We start from the raw sequence: 14,936 nt of genomic DNA, 5'->3' as shown, positions 1-14,936 counted from the left end.
AAGCAGAAGGAGCAAACTGTTAGTGGTGCATTATTGCTTTCAAACCCCCAAACCCAGCCCCAGGGACATAATTCCTCCAGGAAGGCCACACCCTCTAAACCTCTCCAAACACCACCACCAACTGGCTACCCAGTGTTCAAATATCTGAGCCGATGGAGAGCATTCCCATCAAACTACCAGACTTGTGAGTGCCTTCATGTGGAAGACTGTTGTGGATATTACTCTATGTAAATAAAACACTGATGGCCAATGACCAGGCAGGAAGTATAGGCGGGACAAAGAGAGAGAAAAATTGGGGAAACAGGAAAAAGGAGGAGAGACATTGCAGCCACCGCCAGGAGAAGTAGCATGTGAAGACGCTGGGAAGCCACCAGCCATGTGACAAGGTATAGACTTATAAAAATGGGTTAATTTAAGATAAAAAAACAGTTAGCAAGAAGCCTGCCACGGCCATACAGTTTATAAATGATATAAGCGTCTGAGTGATTATTTTATATGTGGATTGTGGGACTGTGGGGCTTGGGGAACCTGGAGAGAAGCCCTCCGGCAACAAATGGCGCCCAACGTGGGGCACGAACCCACGACCCTGAGATTAAGAGTCTCATGCTCTACCGACTGAGCTAGCCGGGCTAGTGGCAACAGAAGACACCAGGTCAGGCACTTCTGCTGCACAAATATCAAGGGCCGTGGTCTGCCTTCTCCAAGAAACTAGTACCTCATGGCGGGAAGTGGCATAGGATACACACTTTTAATAGCAAACAGGTGAAAACAAAGAGGATGTGATGTAAGATAGCAGGCTGAATGTACATCTGCTTGTTTATGACATCCCACAAAAATAACAGCCAGGATATTTTTGTTAATTTCTTTTAAAAAGATTTATTTTTTTAATGTATGAGTGCTCTGTCTGCATATACACCTGCAAGCCAGAAGAGGGCCATCAGATCCCACTATAGATGGCTGTGAGCTACCATGTGGTGGCTGGGAATTGAACTCAGGACCTCTGGAAGAGCAGATGTTGCTCTTAACTGCTGAGCCATCTCTCCAGCCCAGATTTTTGTTAATTTCTGTTCCTTTGTTTATTTATTTTTTTTGAGACATAGTTTTGCTGCATAGCCCAAGCTAGCCTGGAACTCTATGTAGCCCAGGTTGGCCTCAAATTCATAATGTCTCTGCCTGAGTCTCCTGACTGATAAGATTGCAAGTGTGTGCCACTATTCCTGAAGACAGTAAACATATTAAAACTTTTTAAGAGTTCATTTATTTTACACATATGTGTGTGTGTACATATGCATGTGTACCATATGTATGCCTGGTGCTTGTGGAGGCCAGAAAAGGACGTCAGATGCCCTAGAACTACAGCTATGGATGGTTGTGAGTTACTGTGTGGGTGCTGAGAGCCAAACTCCTGTCCTCTATAAGAATAAGTGCTCTTAACCACCGAGCAATCTCTCTAGGCCCCAGTAAGAGTTAACAAAACAAAACAAAACACATAAGGACAAAGAGAACAGAAAAAAAAGTACCAGAAGGCAGAAAACAGATGAATTAGTAACAGAACCAACAGAACTGAATTTTAAGTCTGTAGCAAGGGGGGAGGGGCACTGTATATTATGTTACAGAACAGTCAAATGACCAAAAAAACAAAGACAGCATGGCAAGTCCCTCTGGAAGTATGGGCAAAAGAAGAAAAATTCAAAGCTTGTTTTCAACATCGACCCCTTAACTCTGCATCCCACCCCTTAAACTCTGGGTTCCACCCCGACTTAACCCACCCCTTAACTCCCACCCTGACTCTTCCAGAAAACTTTTTGGAGACAGAGTGAGGCAGAGAGAATCTGGCTCAAGACACATGAGCACATTCGAGGGCCAGGGCATTTTGTTAAACCAGAAGGCTTAGAGAAAAGTCTACTGTTTTAATGTTGAACTGCCAGCCTTTCTCTATGGCCAGGATCTGAGATTACTGGCAGCTGGGTAGAATTTTGGCAGATGATTCTCTGCAGAGTGTGACCTGTCCAAGAGAAAAACATTTAAAATATTCATGTTTTCAGAACTGTGGATGTAGCTCAGGGGTAGAAAGCATTTCTAGCATGATTGATGTCCTAGGTTTAATCCAAACAATATAACATAATATTGATGATTTCAGTCTATTGTTTTGGGATTTTTATGTCCATCCATGAACAGAGCATTTCCACAGAGTTTCATAGTGCTCCTCTTTTAAATACATTCAGACAGGCAATAACCACGAGACATTTAAGGAGAGACATAAAATCAAAACAAAGGGCTGGGAAGACGGCTTAGTTCACAAAGTGCTTGCTATGCATGAAGACCTGATCAACATAAAAAGCAAACAAATGAAGCCAGCCAGGCCTTGCTGTGATTCCAGTGCCAGGGAGGCGGAGACAGGCAGATCTCTGGAGCTTGCTCGCCAGACAGCTTTAACCTAAGAGGCACGGCTCAGGTCCCAGTGAGAGACAATGGACCCCAAACAGGGTGGCTCTCAGGTGGCCTCAACCCTACACAAAGAACTACAGGCAACTAAGGAAGGCTGAGAGTGGAAGAAACAGTCTTCTCCAGAGAAGAGCACACCAATAGTTATCCAATACCAAATGGTCAGCCCTGAGAACATACATACAGGTTAATACAGACTGAGCCAGTTGTATTTATGAATTTAGGAATGCACACTGTGGTGGTTTGAATAGGTATGGTCCCCATGGACTTATGTGTTTGAATGCTGGGTCCATAGTGAGTGGCACTATTAGGAAGTGTGGCCTTGCTAGAGGAAGTATGTCGCTGTGGGTGTGAGCTTTGAGGTCTCATATGTTCAAGCTATGCCCAGTGTGGGGGACAGTTCACTTCCTGTTACCTGCAGATCAAGATGTAGAACTCTCAGCTACCTCTCCAGCACCGTGTCTGCCTGCATGTCACCATGTCCTGCCATGATGATAGTGGACTGAAACCTCTGAAAAGGTAAGCCAGTCCCAATTAAATATTTTGCTTTGTAAGAGTTGCCCTGGTCATGGTGTCTCTTCACAGCAATAGAAACCCTAAAACACACATGTATAAACACACAAAACAACAATAACAGTTAATGAAAAAAGAGACCATGAATTTGAAAGTAGCAATAACAGGTATATGGGATTGTGTAGAGAGAGGAAAGGAAAAAGGAAACTGATGTAATTATATTATCTCAAAACCAAAACCAAAACCAAAAGAACAGGGTGATGGCTCCATATAAATTTGACCTTTAGACCCCACATGTGTGTGCACAAACATGTACACCTATGTACATGTGTACCTGAGCAGACATGCACACACACACACACACACACACACACACACACACACACACACACACACACCAGGAAAGAGGCAACCTGGAAAAAACAGACTAAAGAAGAAGACAACTTTAAAAAGATGCAGTATTTACAAAGGAAATTAAAATATGGCAGCAGAAATAAGAAACTGAATAGAAGTGGTGGAGAATAAAATTAACGAAATCTATAAAAAACAGAGTGGCCAGGTGGTGGTGCACGCCTTTAAACCCAGCACTTGGGAGGCAGAGGCAGGTGGATCTCTGAGTTCAAGGCCAGCCTGGTCTATAGAGCGAGATCCAGGACAGTCAGGGCTGTTACACAGAGAAACCCTGTCTCAAAAGACAAACAAACAAACAAACAAAAACCCAGAGCAAAAAGACAAAGAGATGGAACCAATTCCACGGAGTTGTCCTCTGACCTCTACATGTTACAGCAGCATGCATGCCCCCTCACCATGTGCATGTACACATGTGTACACAGACATACACACACACTAAAAAAAAATTCTTTTAATGGGAAAATTTGACTTAAAAACCATAGTTTTGATTCATAGATAACTAGATGCAAGGGAAGCTGTGCAGACATACATTCAACTAAAACTATTCAACAGTTGAAGAGACTGGACATCTGAGGAAGCTGAGTAGTCTTTACTCTAAAGCTTAATGTCCAATAAAAGAAGGTCCAAATGAGAGGACCAGAGCAGTCAGCAAGCAAACATACATGCAGGTAACAAGGGTTTAACTGTTTTTACAGACAAACCTGCTCTAGGATACACAACCCCAGTGTCTCACAAGGTCACAGTATAAAGCTATACTGTATATACTTTATAAAGTATAAAATTTCTGGAAGGTGTGTGGATAGATTCCATGGCAGAGACCTGTAAGCTAAAAGGCTAAGTTACTTTTCCTCATAAACATGATCACATGGGCAGAAGGACTCCAGAAATGGAAGGACTGGAGACCCACTTAAAGCTCTAACATATTTTTTCCTTTCCAATTACTTTCCCCTAGTGGAAATTTTATTTTTTCATTTTATTTGATTATTTTATGTATATGAACATTTTGCCTGTATGTATGTGCACTGCAGGCATGCTTGCTACCTGTGGAGGCCGGAAGAGAGTACCAAATCCTCTGAAAGTTAGAGATGGTTGCAAGCTGCCATGTTGGTGCTGGGAATCAAACCCTGATCTTCTGGTAGAACAGTTGGTGCTTTTAATGGCTGAACCATTTCACCAGACTCTTTTTTTTTTTTTTTTGGGTTTTTCGAGACAGGGTTTCTCTGTGTAGCTTTGCGCCTTTCCTGGAACTCACTTGGTAGAACAGGCTGGCCTCGAACTCACAGAGATCCGCCTGCTTCTGCCTCCCAAGTGCTGGGATTAAAGGCGTGCGCCGCCGCCACCACCACCCGGCTTTTTCACCAGACTCTTACTGCGTTTTATTTTCAGGGCAGAGTAGCCTTGGCTGGCCTGGATCTCTCTATGTAAGCAAGCTGGCCTGGAACTCAGTGATCTGCCTCCTCTAGCTCCAGAAGGCTGGGGTTTAAGGTTTGCACTATCACATTTGTCCCTAGTGGAACTTGAAAAAAAAAAATCTTCCAGGCCATTCTCATGCTCATAGCAGAAGGAGTGAGCCACCATGCTTAGGGTTGGCTCTCCTGCTTTTCCATAGGGATAACTGCTCCTAAGGAAGTTCCATGGAGTTTTCAGAGGCCATGAAGCATAGTAGAAGTGTGGCCAACAGAACAGAGACAAGCTCTGTTAGGACAAAGTGGTTACCAGCATTAATTAAGGAAGATATTGAGGAAATAGAGATTATGGGTGACACCCTAGAGAACGGTACTATAGTTTGTATCTTGAATGTTTGAAGGACTAAAGGCCCTGGTATTGAAAGCCTGGGCTTCAGTCTATGATGCCAGTCGGAGATGGTGAGCTGTTGTGGAACGGCTCGCAAGAGGCCTTGGCAAGTTTGAGCCAAGGAGACACGCCATGCCGGTGGCGGCCAAGGGGGCGTGGCAGAAATTACTCACACCATGCAGACACTGCATCCTTGTGGGAAGTTTTATTAAAGGGTGTTGGGGAGAGGGAATAGAGAGAAAGAGGGAGGGAGAGAGGGAGAAAGAGAGAGAAAAGGAGAGAAAGGAAAGCAGAGGTGCTTGCAGCCTCATGAAGAGAGAGAGGGAGAGAGGAAGGAGAGGGAGGGGTTTTTTTTTTTCCTCTTAAAGGGGGCTTTATGTAAGATGACATCAGGATCCTGGGTGGATCCTAACAGAAACCTTTAGGATGTGAGGACAACCAGAGGGAAGTTACTGGGATTGTGCTTCTGAGGAGGAAATGGAATGCCAAGCTCTCCTCTCTCTTTCCTTCCTAGCCTCTTCTGCTACCCACTCCTGCCGTGGTATGCTGCCCAGATGACCATGAATTGAATCTCTGAAACTGTCCGAGTCCCTCTTGTACTGCTGTGAAGAGACACCATGACCAAGGCAGCATTTAACTGGGTGCTTGCTTACAGTTTCAGAGGCTTAGTCCGTTACCATCATAGCGGGGAGTGTGGTGGTGTGCATTGCATTGGAGCAGGAGCTGAGAGCTACATCCTGATCAGCAGGCTGAGAGAGGGAGTGGAATCGGGCCTGGCTCAAAGCTCACCACCAATACACACTCCCACAAGGCCACACCTCCTAATTATTCTAAACCTCTCAAAGAGTTCCACTCCCTGGTGACGAAGCATTCAAATATATGAGCCTATGGGGACCATTCTGCTGTTTTAAAAATAATAAGCGGCGCTGTTACTGAGTGAAAAGGTCACGAGCCATGACAAAACCCAGTATCAGAGCTTTATTAGGAGGGTGGGGGACAGAAAAGAGCGTGGCCAGGCCTGGGAAGAGAGAGGGGGGGAGAAGAAGAGAGCAGAAGAGGAGGGGAGAGTCTGTGTCTGGCTTTTTAAGGATTCCCCTGCACATGTGCAGGTGGGCTTATGGAACTATGCCACACATGTGCTGATTGCATGACCATGCTACGCTCACCTGTGCAATCATGCAGCACACTGATGACATAAGATGTAAGACCCCTTGCTAAGCTACTGAACTGCACATGTGCAGTCATGCATTTGGAGGAGCAGCAGAATTCTAACATTCCAGACTTTTTGCTTATTATAAAAAAGTGGAGCCAGGCGGTGGTGGCACACACCTTTAATCCCAGCACTCGGGAGGCAGAGCCAGGCGGATCTCTGTGAGTTAGAGGCCAGCCTAGTCTACAGAGCAAGATCCAGGACAGGCACCAAAACAACACAGAGAAAATCTGTCTCAAAAAAACAAAACAAAAAACAAAAACAAGTGGGTGAACAGGAATAGGGGTGTTGTTTATCCCAGAAAAACTGCTTCCAGCTGACTTGGTGGGCATTGGTTAACTCTTGGGAGGGTAGGGAAGGGGGCTTCTGAGGTACACAGGCGTCCTGGGATGGTGGGCTGTCATCTGCTCCCTTGGACTGGTTCATCATTCCTCTTGGCCTGGGACTCTGGCTGCTTGTGTCTGGGAGACTGAAGTAGATCCGACCTGTCCAGATGGATTTAAGCTGGTTTCTGGAGCTTAGAAAAAGTTTTGAACATATTAAGAAGCACATGAGAAAAATTAAAGTCTTGGGCTGGTGACCATGACATTGTAGTGTTAAAGTGTTTAGTACTCTGCTTATGTTGGATAGAGAGAGAGAGAGGGGGGGGGAGGGAGAGGGGGAGGGGGAGGGAGGGAGGGAGGGAGGGGGAGAGGGAGAGGAACATGTTTTTCTTTATCAGAGACAGATAATTTTAAGGCACCTGTTTCCATATTAGTTTAGCATCCAGGAGACACAAGTGATCAATTGCTGAGAGCATTTAACAATAATAAATTGTTATATTAAGGTCTGTTTTCGCAGAGCCCAGACCCTTTTTGGTCTGGGGATGTTCCTTACTCCCTGGGTATATCTGATGATCCTTGGACTCCAGCTCTATGATGATCCTGTAACAATTAGCTGAGCAGTTAATTAGAAGAGGGAACCAGGAAGAGAAAAGCTTATGGGGTGAAACCTCATTCTTCTGGAATTGGGGACAAGGCAGAGGATTCTGGTGTCCTCTGGAACTTGAGAGAGAGAGCCAGGCCCTGTCTGTGTCCCTGTACATGAGGAGAAGAAGCGCTGCTGACCGGTCTGGAGTGAGGCACATGGAGGGAGCAAATGAAATGAAAGCTCCTACCTTAGCTGGAAAATCTCTTCCCATTAAGTAACCCTGAAAGGACAAATAAGTCTGGTGAGGTGGATAAGGCTGTCCCCCTACCCCGATAATAGGGAAACGAGGAGAGGTGGGACCCCAAAACTCCCTCAGAACTGAGTAAGTGGCTCAGTGTCCAATAGGAAGGAAATGGATCGCCTGCACGCTGCGTCCTGGGTTCCCTGTGAGCTGTGGCCTAGCCTAGGAGGTCTGCTGGAGGTCTTTGTTTGATGTCCCCATGCCATGAGGTGTACAGGGGCAGTCAGCTGACCAGCATCTCTCTAGGTGGCACTTTGTACAAGGCTCAACTGATGGCCTGGCAGGGCATGCACTAGCCTACGTGGCCTTTTGCAGGACACATTTAAAACAGGGACCTGGAAGCCCTTATGCAGCCACTTGGATAGCGTGTGCCGGCATTTGACAGTTCTGTTCAGGGGCTTTCTTATCCCTCTTACAGTGCACCTTAAATGCCACAGCTGAAACTTCTTCCTGTGGCGTCAGGGGCCTTGCTCTCCAGATGCTTACGTTTAGTCCTAACGTCAGGGAACTCTGGGAGACAAGAGATGGATTTTATTACGTGTCTTGAATTACTTTTTTTTAGCTTGTTGGATTGAGGACAGCTTTAGGAAGATCCACCAGGGTAGATTGCAAACTGATCTCTGGCTAGAGAGCCATCGGGTTATTATGATCCCAGCGTGGGTCCTGATCATAAACTTATTTGCATGCGTCCCAGCCTGCTTCCAGACCTGTCCATGCTTAGTGGCCTGGCCAGTACTGGAGAATAGAGTGGAGAACAGAGAAGGTTCTTTGGAGTCAGAGATTCCTTAGGTTCAGGAATGTAAGTGGGCAGGAGAGAAAGACTCAGAAAGGGAGGGTCAAGAGCTTAGGTAAAAGTGTGGGGATAAGGTAACTCTTTTCATTTGCCTGTTCGCTGGCAGAAGTTAGATAATTCCCATGAAATATCGGGGTCCAAGCAGCCGTTACGTGGCCAAATTTACTGGTATCTGGGGATACTCAAGGCATCTCAGAGGAGGAGTGGGACCAAGAGGAGGAAGCCTCCATGTCCCATGACTGCAGCCAAGAAAAAAAAATTAAAATAACAAATGGTATCCCAGACTCCCATCTCAAGCGTGCCCGAGGATAGGTAATCTGTGGACCGGCATAAAATAACAGCACAAGTTACCGGAGTCATCATCACAAGAAGGGCAAGGGCTGGGAGCACACGTACCGGAGAAGCCCCTGGGAGTCCAGACAGCATTCAATACTTTGTCAAGAGAGAACGTGTCATGGTGTGCAGCCCGAGGATCCCCCAGGGGTCCTGCACAAGAAATATATCTCAGGCTACACTTATGGGAAATGGCTAGGGATCGGAAAGGGGAAACTCACCATCTGGTTAGCCAGTGTGCTGTGCGGAGCGGTCCTGGCGGCTGGGCGAATGAAAAAAGCGGAGTGGGCAGTCGCAGGTCTGATAAACCTCGGTACAGGGTCCCAGATGCAGAACCCCAGACGGAGAGCACTGGGAGAGGCTGTCTCATCACAGCACTAATGTTGTTTTAAAAATAATAACAGCAGCACTTTCAGAAAACACTCCAAAGGGGATATTCTGGCTTTTCTAGGTTTGGGGGAGCTAGTGGGAAGTTCATACCATATGATCCAGTCTGGTTTATTCTGTGTGACTCCAAGCGTGACCAGGTACTGAGCAGATCCATAAATCTCACTTGCAGCTTTGAGGAGAAAGGGCTGTAAGGCCACAGCAAGGTAGGACTTCAAAAGTCTATGTCCTAGAGGGAGAAAGGCCCAGGGATATGGCCTGATAGCTACACACTGTTACATTTCAGAATAATCAACATCTTAAAGTGGCCAGCCCATGCCTAACAACACTGTGCTTTTTTTTTTTTTTTTTTTTTTTTTTTTTTGGTTTTTTCGAGACAGGGTTTCTCTGCGTAGCTTTGCGCCTTTCCTGGAACTCACTTGGTAGCCCAGGCTGGCCTCGAACTCGCAGAGATCCGCCTGGCTCTGCCTCCCGAGTGCTGGGATTAAAGGCGTGCGCCACCACCGCCCGGCAACACTGTGCTTTTATCTGAACACAGATAAAGAGGACACAAGTATTCCAGCTCCTGAGACCTTAAAACTGTGCTCACAAATCTCCATTGGTCACTCAAGATTGCCTGGTAATCTTACTGTATTTACCTAGTGACTTTACTTTTTCTCTCTTCAGAACAAGTCATTCTCTCTCCTCCCTCTCTCCAGAGTTTCTCCTTGTAGCTCAGGCTGACCTGAAATTCATTTTGTGGTCCAGGATGTCTTAGAACTTGAGCTCTTCTGTCTGGGCTTCCGAAGGCTGGGATTGTAGATGCATGCCATCACGCTTGGGCCTATGTATTGGTCACCTTTCTTTTGCTGTCATAAGACGCCATGACCAAAGCAACTTCCGGGAGAGAGAGTTTACCTGGGCTCATGCTCCAGTAGGAGAGTCCACTGCAGGAGGGACATGGCAGCAGGCCGCCGGAGCAGGAATCGGAGACATCACATCTTCAGTAGTAAACATGAGCCGAGGGAACAAACTGGAAGTAAGTGAGGCTACAAACTCTCAAAGTTTCCTGTAGCTGAAGTTTTCTCCAGTCCTGCCCAACCCCACAAACCCTGCAGCCATTTGTAAAATAATCACCCAGCTGCTTATATTAATTAAAACTGCTCAGCCATTAGCTCAGGCCTACCACTGACTAGGGCTGACATTCAAACTCAGCCCATTTCTGTTAATCTATGTGCTGCTACATGTTCCACGACTTTACCTGTGTGCCATTACATGCTGCTCCCTGGACAGCAGGCCAGCATCTCCTTTCTCAGCCTTCCTGTTCCCAGAATTCTCCTTGTCTGTTTACACCACCTATACTTCCTGCCTGGCTACTGGCCAATCAGCCCTTTATTTATCAACCAATCAGAGCAAGACTTTCACAGCATACGGAACACCCCACAGCAGTTTCCCCCATGAATATTTATTTCCTCCAGCAAGGTTGAAAGAGCAATCATCAAATGGGGACTGTGTGTTCAAGAGCCTGAGCCTGTGGGGGCACATCTCATGCAAACCACCACACTTACATTTCCTGTGGAAGTCCCCTTCAGTTCACACAAGCTTTCAATAGCTGCTGAACACCATTATGTGCCGACCTCCATCCTACAAGCTGAGAGGGCATCAAAGGCTTCCACGGGAAGCTTACATTCCAGTAGGAAGATACAAACATGTATGAGGTTTTGTTTTTTTTTATGGTTTTTAAGTGCTGTGGAGAAAAAGAAAATAGTTTGGAGGACAGTTGAAGTGGCAGATATATGGAGTTTTCTAAGACAGCCTTTGCCTTTATCTTGGAGTGAGATTTGTAGCCAAGGGTGCAATCAGAAGATAAGGAGCAACACGATCCATCTTGGGTTTGGAAAGCCCACAGGTATAAAGGATGTCACTCAGGAGACAGGTCCAGCTTTGGTCCCCGAACCTCCGTCCTGGAACTCACTCTGTAGACCAGGCTGGCCTCGAACTCACAGGGATCCACCTGGCTCTGCCTCCCGAGTGCTGGGATTATTATACCGCCCGGCTATGGTCCCTGAACCTCTGATCATCTTTGCCTACCTTCTTATCTTACATCCTTGCTTTTCCCCTCATTTCACATATTTAGTGGCAATCACATAGTTTAATCTTCAAACCGTTAAGAAACACAGCTCTCATATACAAATGCAAAATGTGTCAAATTTTAGTTTTAACTGTTCTGTTAACTTTTCCTAGGGAAACTAAACAAATGTCTAGTCACATATTTAGTGGAAATAGGTCACTAGGTGACCCTACCTTCCCTCCTTCTACTAGGGAGTGTCATCAGCTCCATTGCCATCCCATAGGTCTAGCTATCACTACACTGTTTAGTTCAAGTAGTTGCCATGGCTACAGGGCCAATATCTAATCCAAGATGGCAGTCATGTTATGCCCAGAAGAAAAAGCCACACTATCACAGTAACTCATTAATAACTTTCAAAGTCAGTAAGGCCACTGAGAAAAAGAAACTTGGCTGTGTACTCCATGTCAGAATGAGCAACAACCACAATCCCAAAAGCAAGTGGACCTCTGAGGAGACCGAAACTTCCAAAGTGATGAGTCAGAATAAGGCTTTTCTCTATCTAAGGTGGTGTATCTTGAGGATGTTACAGTAACAGATGGAGAAAATTGGTACAGAGAAGTGGCCACTTAGACTAAACCAGACTAAATCACCTAGTGTGGAAGTTCCTACCAGCACCCCAACATTTAGAAAGGTCAGAATACCCTCCTCTATGTGGGGTGTTTTCGAAGGCTCCTCTCATTCAGGTCCCCTCTCACACCCTCTGTGGTGGCTGTCTCTCCTAATCATACCTTGAGCTCCCTCCCGATCGGAGCTCCTCTGTGTGTTTGAAAGGGAAGCCCTGTTTCCCCTTGAGGCCCCGGGGCTGCCTCTGAATGATACATTGTCTCTGAAGTGATACATTGTCTTTCTTTTTTATATTTTTAAATTGTTTTGGTTTTTCGAGACAAGGTTTCTCTGTGTAGCTTTGTGCCTTTCCTGGAACTTACTCTGTAGACCAGGCTGTCCTCGAACTCACAGAGATCCGCCTGCCTCTGCCTCCCGAGTGCTGGGATTAAAGGCGTGCGCCACCAATGCCCAGCTGATACGTGTCTTTCTCAATGCTCTCCCACCCCAAGGCTGGAACATGGCCCCTCCTGCGCTCACGAGGCTCCCTCCTAATGAAGCTCGTTTCTGAAAGGTGATTTTGTGTCTGCTCTTTCCCAAACCCACAGCTCTGATTTATAATATCTTTAAACCATGGCCAAGCATTTGGACATATTTTATCTATGCCCCAATACCTTATGAAAGGTTGAGCTTAAAGAAGATGCATTAGTTTCTCTGGGAAATTGAGAATGATGCAGCATTTAGGCAGCAGGCTGGGTATTACCAGCTTCTACCAGCCAAATTTATAGTGAGAATCAGGATTATAGAGGAGCAGAGTAGAAACATGTAGAAGAAAACGTGCAGTTAGGTCTGCAAGAGAGTGCGTTTAGAGATGCTGACAAGGGAAACACTGTTGCTAAAGAGATTCACATTGTTAAAAAGAAGCTAAGTACCTCTCACTGGGACAAAAGAAAAAAGGCCTTGAGTGCTGTGGGATGGTCTGTATGTCAAATCTGTTGCTCTGATTGGTCAATAAATAAAACACTGGTTGGCCAGTGGCCAGGCAGGAAGTAGGTGGGACAAGGAGAGAGGAGAATTCTGGGAAGCAGAAGGCTGAGGCAGAGAGACTCTGCAGCCGCCGCCATGACCAGCAGCATGTGAAGATGCCGGTAAGCCACCAGCCACGTGGCAAGGTATAGATTTATGGAAATGGTTAATTTAAGATAAAAGAACAGTTAGCAAGAAGCCTGCCACGGCCATACAGTTTGTAAGCAATATAAGTCTCTGTGTTTACTTGGTTGGGTCTGAGCGGCTGTGGGACTGGCGGGTGACAAAGATTTGTCCTGACTGTGGGCAAGGCAGGAAAACTCTAGCTACACTTGAGGCCATCCCTGGAATTGGCAAGAACCCCACTCAGGGCAGGCCCGTTTTGTTCCAGACTTTGTGGGGATGAGTCTTTTGACATCCAGACTGTCTCTGGCTATGTGTGGTTGGCAAGGCACTCAGGGGCAGCCTGCGTAGCCCCAGATCTTGGTGCTGGCCACCCAGGGCTTTGGCAGATGTGCAGGCTGCAGTGATACAGTCACTGAGGCTCCCGCTGCAATTCCGAGGAACACCTGGAAGGCCAAGAGGCGTGTGGCAGGTTCAGAATCCCCCTGGATAGCTCCTGAGAGGATGGCGGTGGACACTGTGACAGTGACGCTCTCACGGGGACACTAGGAGGGAAGAGATGCCAGGAATGTGGGGTGTCTGCCAAGGAGAGAAGCAGGCAACAACCAGAAGAGCCAGCTTAAGAGAGAGACCACGTGGGCTACAGCCAGCGAGACCACCCAAGCCCATTGGAGCCCGAATCCTGCCACCTCTGGCCAGGTACGGGACATGGAGATCCAGGGTCAGATGTTTTCCTTTCTGGTTTCAGCCTGCTTCTGTCTCACCCTCCTCACCATTGTCCCGGTCTCCACTTTGGAAAGGATTATCTTGGAAGCATGTAACGTCTCTTTTATTTTTATAGAGAAGATTTTAGATTTGAACTTTTGAAGACTTATTTTTTAATAGTGTGTGTGTGTGTGTGTGTGTGTGTGTGTGTGTGTGTGTGTGGTGTGCTCACGGAGGCTAGGTGTTGGATTCCCTGGAGATGGAGTCACAGGCAACTGAACTGGGGTCCTCTGCAAGAGTAACACTCACCCTTAACTGCCTGTCTGTAGAGTCCAGACTTATTCTTTCATACAATGTCCGAACAGTTGATTCTTCTCCAAAGGCTCACGTGTTGAAGGCCTAATATTCAGCATCACACTATTGGGAGGTGTGGGAACTCCTCAGTGTGTGGGAGTCGTGGGGGTGTGTCCCGGGAGAGGGATTGTGGGACCCTGGTCCCCCTTTATTCCCACGAGGTTCATGGCTTCGCCCTGCTATAGGCTCCCCAGCATGACGTACTGTTTCACACAAGCCAACACATGGGGCCAGTTAACCACAGGCTGACATCTCCAAAGTCATGAGTCCAAAGGGAACTTTTCTCTGCATTAGCTGATGTGTTCCCGGCACTTGCTGTAGTAAACGGAAGCCTGATAGTAGACACTGAGTCAACAGAAGTGTGATGAACATAGTGGGTTTCTTGCATTTCCCCTTTGCTAGCCTTTCTTTGATAGTACAATAGTGTAGACAAAGGAGCATAAAAGGACCTGAATTTCGGCAGTGGTTTTAGTGGTTTTTGTTGTTGTTGTTGTTTTGTATTTTTGTTTGTTTGTTTTTAGGTTCTAGGTTTCTATTCAAGACTTCTCTGTGATCTCACTCATACATTCATTTATGGTATAGATAATTAGGAATATCATCATTTCTAGTGATCCTCAATAGTTTCTTGATGTATGTGTGGTGTGAATGCATGTGTATGTGTGAGTGCATGTTGATATGAGGTGTCTTTCTTCTTCTTTTTTAAATATTTATTTATTATGTACACAGTGTTCTATCTGCATGCTAGAAGAGGGCACCAGATCTCATTACAGATGGTTGTGAGCCACCATGTGGTTGCTGGGAATTGAACTCAGGACCTCTGGAAGAACAGTCAGTGCTCTTAACCACTGAGCCATCTCTCCAGCCCCATGAGGTGTCTTTCTTGATGGCTCTCCTCTTTGTATGTTGAGGCACGGTCTCTTGCTGAGCCTGGAGCTCTCCGTCTCAGCTGGTTTTGGCTAGCTGCTGGCTTTCTCTGGGT

At 46.4% G+C, this 14,936-nt stretch overlaps 1 protein-coding gene and 1 non-coding gene across 2 annotated transcripts; both read right to left on the bottom strand.

Annotated features, from left to right (window-relative positions):
* Positions 1-557: 557 nt before the first annotated feature.
* On the bottom strand, positions 558-630 carry Trnak-cuu (transfer RNA lysine (anticodon CUU)). The gene has a single exon. It is a non-coding gene; the product is annotated as a tRNA-Lys (tRNA).
* Positions 631-6,126: 5,496 nt separating this feature from the next.
* Positions 6,127-10,398, bottom strand: LOC143268949 (uncharacterized). The gene is made up of 5 exons (XM_076553001.1): positions 10,337-10,398; positions 9,994-10,076; positions 9,190-9,325; positions 8,931-9,086; positions 6,127-8,862 (listed from the first exon to the last, which is right to left on the bottom strand). Exons 1-5 carry the CDS (start codon positions 10,345-10,347, stop codon positions 8,829-8,831), a joined length of 420 nt encoding a protein of 139 aa, XP_076409116.1. The 5' UTR covers positions 10,348-10,398; the 3' UTR covers positions 6,127-8,828.
* Positions 10,399-14,936: the final 4,538 nt, after the last annotated feature.

Source organism: Peromyscus maniculatus, chromosome 16, assembly GCF_049852395.1.
Source record: "Peromyscus maniculatus bairdii isolate BWxNUB_F1_BW_parent chromosome 16, HU_Pman_BW_mat_3.1, whole genome shotgun sequence".
In the NCBI taxonomy this organism is placed as follows: Eukaryota; Metazoa; Chordata; class Mammalia; order Rodentia; family Cricetidae; genus Peromyscus; species Peromyscus maniculatus.
This window is presented reverse-complemented; position numbering and strand designations above follow the sequence as displayed.